The following is a 16,086-nucleotide window of genomic DNA, read 5'->3' on the forward strand; positions in this document are numbered from 1 at the left end:
ACTCGACTTTTTAAAGTCAACAAACCTAATTAAAATAATTTTGTCTTATTATTGATTGATTGATTTTTCTTGCTTTTTATTTACTCCGCATTGATGCTCCACACTCCATCTCAGTAGGAGGCAGAAATGCACTAAACGTTTGCTTGCCAACCGCCACCAAATCAAAAGAAGAAGAAGGAAAGGTTGACGGAAACGTATAAAAAAAAAACAATGGGATAAGAAAAGAGAAGAAAAGGCGGCTGGTTTTACAAAATTGAAAGGAAAGTGGGACAGATGTGAAGTGCAGGGAAAAACAGGAGAGAAGATGTAATGTAATGTAATGTAATATCCAGGCTATGATAAGGGCACACAAGGTTAAACAGTATACTTTATAAAAGGGGTAAAGATAATACGGGAAGGTGTGAATTTTGTGGGCAAGAAGAAACAGTGGAGCATGTCCTGCTATACTGTCAGAAATACGAGACTGAAAGAAGGAGTCTAATACAAAATCTAGCAAAACATTAAAAATGCCATTTTTAATGAGAAAAGGAGAAAGACTAAGAGAGATTCTACAAAATAACTCAGGAAATGAATGTTGTTAGGTTTATTTTTCAGTATTTTAAAAGATCTCATCTGTGGGAGAGAATATAGAAAAAGGGAGGGAGTACTATATGTCATTTTGACCCACACTTCATACCAGGCGGTGGCGGTAATGCACCATTACACTGTTTGTCAACCGCCAATAAAATCTCAGAAGAAGAAGTCGGGGGGGAAACGGCCATTTCCCTTGACCTCATGAGTTCTGTTAGCTATTGTTTTGTGTCATTTGACTCTCGTTCAGCATGTCTTATAAATTAAACGCCCTTTTTAGCGACTCATACGTTGATATAAGTCAGTACAGAGACCAGCATTTCAAGGTAAGAAGTAGAGAAGCGTTTTATCTCTATATCAAGGGGAGAGCTGCAGCTTGTTGTGTAGTAGCTAACGTTATATGCAGTGTTTGTTGGAAATAAAGGTAGCCGAGTGATTATATGGTGCAGTATCAAATATTTTTATGGTGTTTCCACTCAATGAGATGATTAGGCTCGCTGAGAAACTAAAATAAGTTCTAAAGGGTTAGGTTAAAAGTACAGAAACCGTTTGCTAACTACCTTCGTTTTCTGGGGGTTTGGTCTCCAATTCAAAACTGTGTCGTACGATTCTTCAGTGGCTTGGTACTGCATATATTTATGCTAATTACCGTTTAATTTCAGTAACAATACATTAAGAAAACTGATTTTGATCAGGCAGTGATACCGCGTAGTATGGCGATATTCCGGTTCTTGGTCGGGCGGCTATACCGAATGCTATCGCGATATTCCGGGTCTTGGTCGGGCGGCGATACCGAATGCTATCGCGATATTCCGGGTCTTGGTCGGGCGGCGATACCGAATGTTATCGCGATATTCCGGGTCTTGGTCGGGCGGCGATACCGAATGCTATCGCGATATTCCGGGTCTTGGTCGGGCGGCGATACCGAATGCTATCGCGATATTCCGGGTCTTGGTCGGGGGGGCGATACCGAACGCTATCGCGATATTTCCGGTCTTGGTCAGGTTACGATACCAATTGTTATCGCCTATAACTAACTCGGTGTTGCAAACTCTTCAAGGGAAAGAGCTCATGAATGCATAAAATGTCACAATGTCTTACTTCGTTCAAACGTCATGATCTTTTATATATCAAAATCTTCCATGAAGAAGGAAGTTTTAATCAGGAAAATATTAGCTTCTAAGTTTCTTATAGAAAAAATCCTTAGTCATGGCACCACAAACTATTTCCGTACAAAAAGTCGCTAGGCTCTTTAAAGTTGTTAAATCTAGAGCAACAAGTTGGCAACACTGCCCTAACTAGATGACTTGTAACAAAGTTTGTAATATTTCTGGATCTTATTCACACACTCCGTTTGTACTTTACACCTCAGTTTTATTTCAACAAACTGCTAGTTTGTAGTTGTAATTAGTAGAACATTGTTTCAGCCCCATTCCTCAGCTCTCTCTGTTCATCATCTGTTCACATGCTCCTCAGATATTGCTTTGAGATTTGTGGACCTGATTATTTGCAATTCATAAAACTGTGCGTTCATTGTTGAAGTTACGCACTGATACTTTAATTGTTTACCCCTAAATAATAAAGATGCCAAACTTTTGCCATCTCTTCCTTCCAGGGCAATCGGCATGAGCAAGAAAAACTGTTGAAGCAAAGCAATACGCTTTATGTTGGGAACCTTTCTTTCTACACAACAGAAGAGCAGGTGTATGAGCTTTTCTCCAAAAGCGGCGACGTGAAAAGAATAGTCATCGGCCTCGACAAGGTCAAGAAGACTGCGTGTGGGTTTTGTTTCGTGGAGTATCCTTTCTGCACCAAACGGGGCTGTTCTAGCAAATGGTTTTACTAGATTAACGAAACTGTTTTGAAAAGAACTGCTCTTTCATCTGAGCTGGTATTGATGGACCAGCAAGGCTACATCATATTATATCATCTATGACACCTCATGATGTAATGCATTGCTTAACTCTACTGATTTTATTGTCAAGCTATTGATAGAATATAGTTTTTATCCACTACATCTAATCTCACAACCAAGCTCGGGCTTCATAAAGGGGAAGTGTTTTGATTCGCACTAATTAAGTCCAAGTTAATGTCCAAAGAAGGCGAGAAGAGAGGCCATTCCTTGAAAGCGTTAATGACATTAGCAGTTATTCTGTGCTTGGTTTTACTCACATCAGAGGTGTTTTAGCTGGTATCTACCATTTACTTGTATTGAAACCATTAAACCAGACTGCTTATGAATTATGGGCTATATTTAGATCAGTGTTTAAGATTTAATGGAGTATTATCGTTCCAGGAATATTAAACATATGGCATGACATATGACGCAAGTCACGGTTTAGTCACATTTCAACTGTATAACCCCTTGTATTTGTCTACTTGGTACTACTTAGTTTATAGTACTTCATGTGTTGTGTATGTTGCATGTTTCACACCTGGGCTGGCCAAAATGCATTTCATTACAATTTACATCTGGGTATATAATATACAATGATGATCCTTAACAGGCCCGTAAGGTACTATACACGAGCCGATGCTGAGCATGCGATGAGATTTATTAACGGAACCAGACTGGACGATAGAATCATCAGAACAGACTGGGACGCGGGTTTTAAAGAGGGGCGGCAGTACGGTCGGGGCAAATCGGGTGGTCAGGTAAGGATACAATAAATGCACACTCGCCGACTGCGTTATTAAGAAGACTTGTAAACCTGCTTGTTCATGCAGTTTTAAGTTAGCTAATCATGAAGTGGGCACAGGCTTATCAAAACTGGACAGCTGAAGATTGGAAGAAAAAAAAAGATAAGACCATTTCTCCAGTGATCCTGTTGTATCCTCAGACTTTTGACCTGTATCTGCACGACTTTCTGCATTGTGCTGCTGCCACACAATTGGCTGATTGGAAAAATTGCATGAAAGAGCAGGTATACTCATTCCTAATAAAGTGGACAGTGAGTGTAGATTTTACCTTTCCTTTCTTTGACTTGTATGCTACAAATTTAAGACTGTCACTTGTAAGTCTTTAGTTTTTCACAGTGCTTTCAGCTTGGTGTTTGTGTTTTGTTTCTTCAGGTGCGAGATGAATACAGACAGGATTATGACCCTGCACGAGGCGGATACGGCAAATTAGCTCAGCTACAAAGGGGCCCAGACGGACATCAAAAATTTTAGTCGTTAACAGGGACATTTTGAAAATGTAGTGGAGGAATATTTTTTTTTTCTAAATATTAATGTACATATAAACTATGACCTATTCAGAGGTTGCACAGAAGAAATGACCATCCATAGGATTTGGTGAAACTGACTGATGTGGTAGTATTGGGCTTCCTTTTCATTTTTGTAATAAACAATAAGGTCTTTTACCTTTCCTTTATTGTCTGTGGATATTTCTATAATTGGGCTTGTTGTGTTGTTAAACCTTCTGATTATTAACTTGGGGGACATTAATGATGTTTGGCAAATTTCCTAAATTCCAAGTACTGCCAGTATGAGCACCTGGTCCACCAGGACCCTGACCAGGATACAGTGCTTGCTGAAGATTAATGATTATATTTTGCCCACTATGAAATTACTCTTGTACTGACTGGAATAATGATCCTGCACTTAATTGAAATAAGAGTTAAGACTCATAGAATGTTAACAATAATGGTTTTATATGGTTGTTTAAATAATGACAAATAGTAGTCAAACAGAAGGAAACAGAAGCATTTCACTGAGGTCAAATTTTGTAGTTACACTTCAAGTAACTGAAAATACAGTATCCCACAATTTGATGTCTAATCATATTTACTTATAATTGTTGGTCATTCTGGCTGTCATAAATGGACAAGAACTGTGCTGGAATTATGACTGTACCAGCTCCGCACACAGTAAAGCTTTTTGTTTTTTTAAGTGTAAGGCTATCGTTAATATAGTTCCTGTCACTGTTCTGGGAGTATACACACGAGCCTTCATGAATCCAGGCTGTTCTGTCTGGTTGAATTACATACATGGTTTTAATTTGCTTAGTCGTCAAACCACAACTAAACTTGACCCAGTCAGGTACCTAATTCTTTCATACCCACGTTTGCCGTGAACGTAAAACACCCTATGGAAGTTGAAACAGAACTTACAGCTACATGCTACGGGAAATGTCGGGATGACGTTGCTTTTTTAAAAACATTAAAGCGTTAAAGAAAGTGTCTAGAGTGCTTCTAACAAAGAGTATGAAAGAGAAAGAATATGGCCCATTAGTAAAGCATGGCCAGTCTGAGATAAAAGTCTTTAAAGGAAGTGTTGTTTAGATGTCAAGTTCGGTGGGGAAATGAAAGAAAAATAAAAAAAACAAACATTGTTCTTCATTTTAACAGTACATTCATTTTAAAAGCTTGCCTTTTGTTCAAATTCTGCCTGTACTGCATATAGAATGCAATCAAGAATATAAAATACAGATCCTTCAAGTTACATGCTGTGTATCACACACTGCATATATTTGTGGAAAAGGAACCTGATCGAACCACATAGTTTGGGACATGGGTAAAAGATTGAACAAGCTGCAAAGGCTTAGGACAAAGAAATGTACAAAAAGAAAACTCGATTGTTTTCTGAGGTTGCCACGCATGATTGTTAAAAGTAGCCTTTTCGATAGCCAACATTTAACGTCATCTGTGGACGATGTAAAACTGACCGTGTGCAGAAGCCTGACGTTTTGGCGTCTCGAGTCTTGTCGAGACAGTTTCTTGTCCGGAACAACGAATTCTCTCCAGACTTATGACCGACCGTGAAGTGCATGTCCTCTTCCATCATGACCGACAACAACAAAGAAAATCCACTGACCAGCACATGAGTGAACAACATTAATATTAGACCTGTTTTTGTAAGTCAGTGAGTTTGCAGTCACAGAGTTCCTTATATATTCTTTTACGCACTTTAGGCATGTCCTCTTGTGTGAACTGCAATGGTTCTTTAAATGCCAGGCACTTGCAGTACTGCAGAAGAAAAAGGTAAACAGGAAGTGCATAAGTTCACAGAGAAAACAATTATCATGTTTTCTGAAGGGTACTTATATGACATGAGGGTAATACAGTGTTACATCAGCAGAGGGAAAAACAAGTTTCTACAAAAATGCTAGACGCTAATGCACATCGGGAGACAAGACAGCATTTTATTTATTTTTTAAAGAGGTACACGAAGTAAGAACTCAGTATGGCATGTACGTTACTTAATTACGAGCAAATCCTCTCTTCTTTTACAAACTTCATCTAGATAACGCTGGCGCAATGTGAAAGTACTGCTACCAGAAGCAAAAGTGCATCTTTCACCTTCCACATTTTATTTGGTCCGACTACTGCTTTAGCTGAAAAAGCAGAAACGCATGGTTTTCAGGTGTCTCCCATATCGTTGTAGTAAGGGTTCAAATATCCCAAATGCTACAATTAAAAGCATACACCTTACCTCCAGAACAAAAACTCCACAGTCATTATCATTCTTCTGTTGTGGAATACCCTGCGAAGAAAAAAAAAATACAATGAAAATATGGTATGACACTAAATCATATTAACAAGTACAGAACAGGATCTCACTATGCATATCCATCTTTGAATGTGATATAAATTACAAGTTCAACTGCTGGATTTTACATCCTTCTGCCCATCAAGCAGAAATGGATCAATACATCAATTTAGATTTTTTTTTTTTTTTTTTTAACTCAGCAGAATCTAGGAGATATGCAGGATTTATTCTGTAGCAAAAAGCCTACCAGCAAATGAGCAAAGAATAAAAATCAACCCCATTACAAATCTGTTAACAAGAACTACTAATGCAAAATTCAACACAATCAGATGCGCCGACTGACACAAACCTTGTTGACAGTCATCTTCCAGCCTTTTTGGAGAGCAGCGTGCTTCTTTTCTTTTGCCTCCGCTATGATGTATTTCAAAATGTTCTGTTAAAGAGAGTACATTTACATTCAGTCAAACTAATACAGTACCATTGTTAACACTTAATTCGAGGCACTTAAATCGGCACTGATAACTGGAACTATCGGTTATCGGAAATAATCCACACCGATAATTTTTCCCGGTTGCGTATGTTACAGAAGTGGCTGAGAAGGGTCCCCTTTCATTATGCGGTACGAGAGCAGCCTCTAGAGGTGAAGTAAAAACGATCACTGATAAATTTTGTTGTTATTTGAAGTGTTTTTTGATTCATTTTGGCTGTCTCTATTTTTATTTGTTATTTGGAGTGTTACTTTTTGGTTCAGTTTGGATGTATATCTTTTGTTTACTATAATTTTTATTTAAAGATGTATTTAAGTTTTTATAAAGTACAGTACATTTTCATGGTACAGTCAGCACTGTTTATTTTTGTAATAAAATTCAGCAATATTTTATTTTGAGTGTTATGTTTTCATTCAGTATGAATTTTAAAAACTATCAGTCGAATAATCTGTTATCGGCAGGTACTGCCACTTAGTTATGAGTATCGGTAAAATCCACCACGGGTCGACCTCTACTTTTAATACAATAGTGCTGCCTGCAATTAAAATCACAGTTTTATATTAATGAACTCGTTCTAATATCTAATTTTATCGTTTCTATAGTAACGGCTAATTCACCGGGACTTGGATCACAGATGCTCCACATAACCTAAACCTAATAATAAACGTATTCAAAATGTCAGTACTGCCATGGAAAGGTCTTCAGAACTTTGAGCTTTCTTGGTAAAAATAACAAGCTGCCTTTTCTCATAACAGACCAGCTATTCATGTTTTATTCCTTACTTCAACAGCAAACTTGAACAATATTCCTTGGGAATCATAGAAGTTTATGTTTTGCTTGGGGACGTCCACAGTAATCAGGGACCAGTGGATCTCCAAGTGGAGAGGAATCAGCAGCAATCTTTTAGAGAACACATCCACCTATATGCCAGAAAGAAAGACAAGATTACAAACACAGGAAAAAGAAAATGAATATTCATGACAATAAAAAAATAATAAGGGTTGCCAGGTCTACACTTTTCCTGTGTACTGGCTGATGTTTGACTTGCTGCTGCGAGTCCATGTTCTGTCTAAGAGTCGAGTTGCCTTGTTGATGAGAAGAAAATGGCCAGTCAAACCTTGACAGGAGTGGAACCTGATGTGGTCTTCTACTGTTCTAGTCCATCTGTCTCAAGGTTTGACACAGTCCACAGTTGTAAAGAGTAGTTATTTGAGTTACTCAAGCGCTCCTGTCATCTCAAACCAGTCTCGGTTCATCTGGCTCACTGGAGGTTTTTATGTTTTTTTATGCACCTTTCTGTTCAAACGCTAGAGACTGTTGTGTGTGAAAATCCCAGGAGATCAGGATGCTACAGTCAAAGTCACCGAGATCACGTTTTTCAGTCAGTATACCTGGGTTTAACATAATAGGATTTGGGAGGGAAAGATTCAAAAATTTGGAATTGGAGTAATTTTCCCACAGGCCTGGCAACCCTGATCGCAAAGGAAACATCATGTGCTGGTCATTCACCTTTTTTGTCCACCTCTTCACTCCTTCATAGCCTTTTGCTACAAGCTGTTTGTAAAAGAAACTGTTGAAGAAATGGACCTACAAAAAAGTCAAATATTTTCATTAACAGTAAACAAATCAGTCCCAAAAGACTGAATGATGTAACACAAAATGCTTCCAACTCCATCAGTGCATTCGTTATACCTTGTGGTTTGTAGCATCCATGATCAATTCACCATACATGTTTATGACCTGTCAAAAATTTTTTAAACACAAATCATAAAGCTATATGTATTAACATCCTACAGTTTCTTATGCATAAATGGATAATGGTGCATTTCCATGACCTACCTGGTCATTGACCCAGTTTTGGTCTTCAAGTGTTGAAAGGTCTTCGAGTGCCAGAGTGTGCTTGTTGTAGGTCACTTTAAAGAAATGCATCGACGCGCACGCCAAGCCGGCCTTGTACTTCAGCACTTCTTTGTTGATCATTTTCCTTCTGTATGAGGATGTATACAGCGTCGTGAGAAAATCAACACTTAACAACTTTGCTCTGTGAATAAAGGAGAACGTACCGGTCATTAAAGTCAGCGTTCAAGTGTTCGTTCAGGTACTGAAGAATGTCCTCCTCGTTCAGTGGAATGAAGCTCCCATACTTCCCATAGAAAAGCTCGAGGTATTCTGGGGGTGGAAAAAAACAAAAGAAAAGATGATGTTAACAAAATCATACACTAGGTCAGATCTTGAGAGCTGCAGATGAACAAAGTCATACCGTGAAGGAGTTCTACAACATCTTCCTGCTGGATTTCAGCTGAAGGTGGCTGTGAGATATTAGCTTGCTCTTCTTCTGCATCGACGTGAGGCCGTTTGCAGTAACAGTGGTCCCATAAAGCCTTTGTGTTTAGATAAACTGCATACACCGCGTGTTCAATTTCCATGGCATCAGTGTCTGTGGGCTGATCTGCCTTAGTGATGCTGCTCTCTGCAGCAGGACGTATGAATTTATCCATACAGTCATTTTGTGAGGTCGGACTGCGACGCAGGCAATCCAGAGGTGCTGTAGGATCACAGTGTGAATCCAAACTCGCTTGAGTTGTACTGTGCGTGACAGAACTGGGCTCTTTTGAGTCACCGAGTGGAGCGCAATCAGCATCATTGCTTTCACTGTTCTCTGGACTGGCCGCAGTGCCATTGTGCAGAACCAGAGGAATAATCTGTTCCCCACACTGTGTTGGTGTGCCTGGTTCAGGAAGTGTTACTTGTTGCATTCCGCACACAGTCATGGTGTCCGTGGTGTCTGGTGTCGACGCTAGGTCGACGAATGCAGAACTTAAATGGTTGTCAGTCGTCACCTCCACTTCGTTCACCACCTCTTTCTTCCTGCGGCCGCGTTTCTTCGTGACCGGCCCGTGACCCAGCGCATGAGGTTTGGTGTTCGGCCCACAGCAGTCGCATAACTTGGGCACGCGTTTCCTCCGTGCGCGCCCATTCTCCGACATCTCGGCTGGTGCCGGCTTTGCCTGGTCGGAGCTGTTATGAACTTGGACTCTCATGTCCAAGGATCATGTCCATTCCTCCAGGGACTCCCCGCTGGCCTTTGCCTGCTTGCCTGCTTTAGCAGCTCTCCACCTTCGGGCTCCACCAACGTGGATTTCAAAGTGGAACTGCACTGCAAAGAAAACATAAAGCAAGAAGCACTCTGATAGATATAATTCAGTGCTTCTAAAAATAGGGTTCAGGCATCCCTACCTGTCCATAAAGCTTTATTTTACTTCGCTGCAGTGCCGGCAATCACAACCCATTATTAATCACTCCCTTAACTCATACAAAAACCTGACAAAGGAGGAAATGGTGATAAGCAGCAGGTGATTTCTCAGATCACATGGTCCAACCTTACAATTCTTACGCAATGGATTTAAAAGAGTAGATCTTAATTCTTTATCAGAGATGTAAACTCCATCAATGACATAAATATCTCAATGAAAAGGTTAAGAGCCCATTATGAAATGTGTCACTTGGTTGTAGCGTCCCCACCCCCTTCCCTGCCCTGCCCTCCCCTCTCCTCTCCTCTCCTCTCCTCTTTACTGATAAAGCGCTCACCAACTTGTGAGAAAACTTTCCGTATCTCCACGTACAATCCTGGTTAGCTCCAGCATTAAAAGACAATGCGTAAAAAAATACTTTAACTAAAACTAAATCACGAGGTCTTGTACACTGAACAACACTTGAACAGAACTGGCTTGTATGACTGAACGCATCGCAGGCTTCCATGTTAGTGCACCAGTGTTTACAGTTTAGCTAGCTAAGTAGTCAGCGAGTAGTTGTTATTCACTCCCGTTGCCATATGACTGAAAGAACTAGCCATGTGCGTGTTAAATCACTCGGCTGATCGTGTGCATGCAAAACCAGGAGAAAACAATGAATTCAAAAACATACCTTGACTGCGAGTTAGCCTAGCTGCTCAAGTATCTAAATGGAGGACAAGGTTGCTAACGTTACCGAGTATTCAAATGTAACTGCAACGTCAGTATACAAGCCTTAACCAACTTGATTACATTTGTGCGTGTGTCTTTGAACAAACGTGTCTATATAAATTGCTGCTGAGACAACTCGCGCCTGTAGCATTCAAATCGTTACATTTGTATGTTTATATCACGATTTTCCGTCGCGATAGTAAACCGACTCTGTCGCAGAATGATTACGTCACGCATTTTAATCAACGCGTTAGAAATGTCTCCCTCTACTGAACAGGACGTATTTCTCCCTCTTCTTTCCAGGCGCTTTACCTCCTCTTCGTTGTAGCAGTTTCATCCTTAGACATATAAATAAATGTATAAAAATAAATAATACATGTATTTATATGAAAAAAAAATGTAATTACATGTCTGTGGTTTCATCTACATTCAGTACTATCACCTACATGTATTTTCCTCCCTATCACTTGTAAATAATGTAAAACTGAATGTTTTATAAAGCGTCTATGCTTGCTTTATGCATTCACCTTGTACATTAAAATGTTCATAGGCATGTTTCGTATTTAAAAACTTTTCTATGCAATATTTATTTATTTGCAGTATTTTCCTTCTTTTTTTTAACTTACAAAAAACAACAACCCAGCAATAGTCATATATCCTGTAGTATCCACTTCTGTTTAGAGCAAACATGCATTATATTACTAGTGTTGCTTATGTCCTTGTTTTTATTATCTTATTGTAGGGTCTATAAGTATGTGTATAACCAAAATACGAATACATTATTCCGAATGAACAGATAATGTGTCGAAATGGATACAAATACAGATATGAATAGGAGTAGCAGGAGGTTTAACGTTAACATGCTGCACTGCATGATCCATTTACAGCCTCCTTAGTAACTGCCTGCCCGGAAGCAGAATAACTGTAGTAAAATGTCACAGATAGGTACAAATAAACTAATATCTGCACTAGTGGGATTAAACAAACAGTCCAACACACATCTCTATTTGAGGCCAGTTATGAACTCAAGTGATGTGAGCTTGAGAAACTGACAGAGCCAGAATTCTCACACCATGTCGACAATGCTGGAATTTCTCCCTGCAGTTTTCAGTGAGAGCATAGTGGTAGGGTTCATATTTAATGGACCATAGGTTTAAATCCAAATACAGATGCAGATATTTTGAGTGTTTATTGAAGCATAAAAATCACTCAACAATTGAGTCAAACTTGTATACTATATTGGACTTGGCCAATAGCAGTTCGTAACAGAAACAATTCATTAATTTTTTTGCGTTAAAGTTTTAAAGGGACCATTGGCAGTTGAGCTATGCTACTTTCAAGTGCAGATTTTTAATCTTCAATCTTCCATCCATCCATCCATTTTATATATATATATATATATATATATATATATATATATATATATATATATATATATATATATATATACATATATATATACACATATATATATATATATATACACATATATACATATATATATATATACATATATATATACATACATATATATATATATATATATATGTATATATGTATGTATATATATATATATATATATATATATATACACACACACACACACACACACACACACACACACATTTTGGCACAAGGCAGGGTACACCCTGAACAGGGTGCCAATCCATTGCAGGGCACAATCACATTCACACACCTATTCATACACTATGGACACTTTAGACATGCCAATCAGTCTACCATGCATGCCTTTGGCCTGGAGGAGGAAGCCGGAGTACCCGGCGGAAACCCCTGAAGCGTGGGGAGAACATGTAAACTCCGCACACACAGGGCAGTGGCAGGAATCCAACCCCCAACCCTGGAGGTTTGAGGCAAACGTGCTAATCACTAAGCCACTGTGTGCCCCATCTTCAATCTTGTAAACTGATAATAATTGTTGTTTTTTTTAAAGGAAATATATGTAAATAATTGTGAATTTTCAAATAATTTGATATACTGTAGGCTATGTCTGGCTGAAGACTTTACCAACACAATTTTCTTCTAGTCTAAATTATGAATTTACTTAAATGTTTATTTGTAACAACACAAGTGCAATATTTACAGAAAGCATAACATTTTTGTACAATGGAAACAATGTCTGAACAAAATGAATAAAATGATTTCATTACAAATGGTATATGCCACACTGATGCAAGTGTTCATGTGGCATTATACCATTGCTGTACATTACTGTTTATAACACTTTTTTTTTGGCACTGTTGAAGTAAGGCATTATTAATTTGTGTAATAACCATAAACCTGATATGGGTTCATTTTACTGTAATTCAAACAAAGCCTTCAATTTTATAATCATAACTTCAACCAGGTGTTGTGTAATTTTTTAAAACTATTTGATACCTGGTGTGGGACATATGTAATGAAAGAAATTTTTAGCTAAATATAAGCACAGATGTCAGAATCATGGACAACTTCCTTTTTTCTTTTTCTTTTTTTTTAGCACATCACAATAAATAGTTCAAGATTACATTAGACTGTAAGCGGATGATAAAAATGTTGAAAAATAATTTAGCACTCTAGTTGCACAGCACAAAAATGTTTCGGATTCAGAAACAGAAAGGTATTAGTATTAAACATGAAACAAAATTAATACATGAACTAGCAAGATAACAAAAAAAAAAAGCAGTACACATCTCTCACTACACACTACATACATCAGTGCTACACATTTTTACATGATAAAGTACACTTAAATAATATAGGCTTCAAATCTCTCTGAACATTTAACTTACAAAACATTTTTTACTGTTACTGAAACATTTTTTAAAAAAACTTAGAATTGAAATGTTGGCATCATGCAACATAACCATGGCTCCAAGCATACCGGTTGAAGAAGCACACTTTTCTGAAGGGAACTGGAGAGATCAGATGTTTATGATGATACTTCAGAACTGTACAGACTAGAAAAAAAAAGTAAATTAATATTAGCAAGCAACAGAGAAACAATTCTAAAAAAAATGACTAACTTTGTATTGTAACACAATACAGTATGTTACTGTGGTGTCTGTGGTATTGCCTGAATATGTGCCATAGGGGTTTATTATAAAAGGGGTACATTATAAAGTACAATAATTGAAACATAAAATTATGACACAGTGTTTGCGTGATCCATTCAGACTCTTGGCAGCATGTAAAAAAATAAAAATAAAGAATGTGACAAAATTAAACATGGTTAAATAAACATTAGCTCTCTGGCCAAGCTTTTCACTGGTGTGACTCTCAAGGGAGTATATTTGAAGCACGGCACTGCTGTTAGCTAGTCATGCTGTCGATGTCACACTACTCTCTTTAGCCCTAGACATGATTATGAAAGCACTTTCTCCTCCACCGAGTAACATACTGTATATTCAGCTAGGAATTATTGGTTTATGTTTTCGTCTAGTTTTAATGCTTGACACGGAAGGATGATGTTAATGAAGATGCATAGACTTGTGTGGTACATTGTACACTTATTTGGCACATTCAAGATATGGCAGATTCAAGATAAAAGGGAAGCTACTGAGTGTGAATTTACCTTCGGTAAAATAACGGTATTTTATGACTATTAGCCTACTGTATTATTCATGCTGTTGAATGTATTATTAATATTGAATGATACGATATGATACACTGTATTGTTACACCCCTAAAAGCTAGATGTAAATTTCAGTAAATCATGTCAAAATAGACATTTTGCATGCTTAATTTTGGAATTCCAAGCAACCTTGAGTTTGAAGAAAGCGCTACATAAATTGTTAAATAAATTAATAAATAAATAGATAGATAGATAAATAAATAAAATAAAATAATCCGTCCATTTTCCATACTGCTTATCCTACACAGGGTCAGGGGGAGCCTGGAGCCTATCCTAGGGGACTCGAGGCACAATAGTGTTTTATAGCGGGCTTTGCGCATCCTCTTTCAGTTAAGTGTTCTTGACGGTGATTTGATGAAGCCGTGAATTCACAGGGAAGTTATTAACCATGCCACATCTCTTCAAACATGGGGTTTCCATCAATCCATTTTCTGTACCGTGTATCCTAGACAGGGTCGCGGGGAACCTGGAGCCTATCTCAGGGAAGTCGGGGCACAAGGTGGGGGACACCCTGGATGGGTGCCAACTAATCGCACACCCATTCACACACCCATTCTCACACTATGGACATATTGCACATGCCAATCAGCCTACAACGCATGTCTTTGGATTCGGGGAGGAAACCGGAGTACCCAGAGGAAACCCCCGAAGCACCGGGAGAACATGCAAACTTCCCGCACACACAAGGCAGAGGCAGATTCAAAACCCCAAAACCTGGAAGCGCAAGGCAAATGGGCTAACCACTAAGCCACTGTGCCCCCCATTATTATTATTATTATTATTTTATTATTATTATTATTATTATTTTAATACTAGTTCTGATGAAGAACAGCTCAGAGTAACCGTGTGTTGATTTTGGAAGGTAAGCTTCTTGTTGCTTTCAGCACAGCTTGGGCTTTGAAGTTGGGTTATTCATCATAATCATGTTAATGACATTCACATGCTTTGCGCTCTGCTCTGAGGAACGTTCAATCACAGAGTTTGTTTTCCAGCTGGTTCCACTGTTTAATCCTTACCTTCATCACACACACACACACACACACACACACACACACACACACACACACACAGTTTCTACAGTCTGCATGTTAACATGCTTTGGAGTAGATCAAAGTGGTATCATTTGCTATAGTAAAGAAATCTAGAGGAACCTTGGCGGCTACTAATGGCTTTTCCGCCATCTGGAGTTGACGTTGGGCTAGTTTCAGACTTCTACTCTGCTCAGAAGTAATTATGGTTTTGCTATTCATTAAACTAGCATCTTCACTTGCGCGAACACTCAGGCAAGGCTTTACTTTTTAAGTAAGGAGTGGAAATAGTTGTGGGATACACAGCACATGCTTGTGTTTTGGGGGTTTTTTTTCCCCCAGGACACATGCCTCCACTTATCAGCTCATTAACAAGTCCTTCATGTCTTTAATATGGGTTTGTTAGAGCAGACAATGCACTCAAATGTGCGCCGCTTGTATATACACCAATGGAATAGTAACTTCTCACACTGAAATCCAAACTGTTCTCAGTTGGCTGAAACATTCTTATTCTCAACTCGATTTCTGGACTTGGGACAATTCTACATTACACAATAAAAAAAACAAGCACCGATCCTAGCTCTGTACCGGTAACAAAATTATCAGAATAATTAGATAATTCTTAATAAAATCATTTACCAGAATATTAATATCATAAACATAACATGTTTTACTTACGCCATGGATCTTTAACTTTAATGAACTTAACTTGTGAGGAAATTGTTGACCGTGTGATGGAAAAGGTAGTGGGCAAGTTAAATGCTCTCATGCACAACAGTTTCTGTGAATTTTTACAAAAAACTTCACGTATGAGCAATTCTTGCTACTCTCAACACTTTTCATTTAAAAAAAAAAATCACGTAAACTATAGGTTACTTAACTACTTCACATACACTCAGCTACTTAAGACCATAGGG

At 38.3% G+C, this 16,086-nt stretch overlaps 3 protein-coding genes across 8 annotated transcripts in view; 1 reads left to right on the forward strand and 2 right to left on the reverse strand.

Annotated features, from left to right (window-relative positions):
* The first annotated feature begins 315 nt into the window (after positions 1-315).
* On the forward strand, positions 316-3,938 carry LOC128633719 (nuclear cap-binding protein subunit 2). The gene is made up of 4 exons (XM_053683339.1): positions 316-896; positions 2,186-2,367; positions 3,087-3,225; positions 3,643-3,938. Exons 1-4 carry the CDS (start codon positions 822-824, stop codon positions 3,739-3,741), a joined length of 495 nt encoding a protein of 164 aa, XP_053539314.1. The 5' UTR covers positions 316-821; the 3' UTR covers positions 3,742-3,938.
* A 263-nt stretch (positions 3,939-4,201) lies between these two features.
* senp5 (SUMO specific peptidase 5) lies at positions 4,202-10,733 on the reverse strand. 6 transcript variants are annotated; one of them, XM_017478121.3, is made up of 11 exons: positions 10,473-10,733; positions 9,786-9,869; positions 8,809-9,700; positions 8,612-8,717; positions 8,388-8,535; positions 8,241-8,288; positions 8,058-8,135; positions 7,331-7,468; positions 6,410-6,493; positions 6,004-6,054; positions 4,202-5,537 (listed from the first exon to the last, which is right to left on the reverse strand). In XM_017478121.3, exons 3-11 carry the CDS (start codon positions 9,587-9,589, stop codon positions 5,412-5,414), a joined length of 1,560 nt encoding a protein of 519 aa, XP_017333610.1. In that variant the 5' UTR covers positions 9,590-9,700; positions 9,786-9,869; positions 10,473-10,733; the 3' UTR covers positions 4,202-5,411. The 6 variants fall into 6 exon arrangements, with proteins under 6 accessions (XP_017333610.1, XP_017333608.1, XP_017333611.1 ...); XM_017478119.3 differs by having other exon boundaries at positions 8,809-9,705; XM_017478122.3 differs by lacking the exon at positions 9,786-9,869.
* Positions 10,734-12,560: 1,827 nt separating this feature from the next.
* Positions 12,561-16,086, reverse strand: part of anos1b (anosmin 1b) — a 40,432-nt gene continuing 36,906 nt past the window's right edge. The window contains exon 14 of the mRNA XM_017478830.3: positions 12,561-13,467. The gene's annotated coding sequence lies outside the window, so the exon portion shown is untranslated. The remainder of the gene's footprint in view (positions 13,468-16,086) is intronic.

The sequence above is a fragment of the Ictalurus punctatus genome, chromosome 10, assembly GCF_001660625.3.
Source record: "Ictalurus punctatus breed USDA103 chromosome 10, Coco_2.0, whole genome shotgun sequence".
NCBI classification, from domain to species: domain Eukaryota; kingdom Metazoa; phylum Chordata; class Actinopteri; order Siluriformes; family Ictaluridae; genus Ictalurus; species Ictalurus punctatus.

Bases quoted from the DNA above. Each gene is read 5' to 3' on its own strand.
- LOC128633719 (XM_053683339.1), top strand. From the start codon at position 822: ATGTCTTATAAATTAAACGCCCTTTTTAGCGACTCATACGTTGATATA. The intron at 897-2,185 runs GTAAGAAGTAGA...TCTTCCTTCCAG, and splicing joins ACAGAGACCAGCATTTCAAG to GGCAATCGGCATGAGCAAGA. The intron at 3,226-3,642 runs GTAAGGATACAA...TTGTTTCTTCAG, and splicing joins GGGGCAAATCGGGTGGTCAG to GTGCGAGATGAATACAGACA.
- senp5 (XM_017478122.3), bottom strand. From the start codon at position 9,589: ATGAGAGTCCAAGTTCATAACAGCTCCGACCAGGCAAAGCCGGCACCA. The intron at 8,289-8,387 runs GTAGGTCATGGA...AATTTTTGACAG, and splicing joins AAAACTGGGTCAATGACCAG to GTCATAAACATGTATGGTGA. The intron at 6,055-6,409 runs GTTTGTGTCAGT...TTTTCTTCGCAG, and splicing joins GGAAGATGACTGTCAACAAG to GGTATTCCACAACAGAAGAA.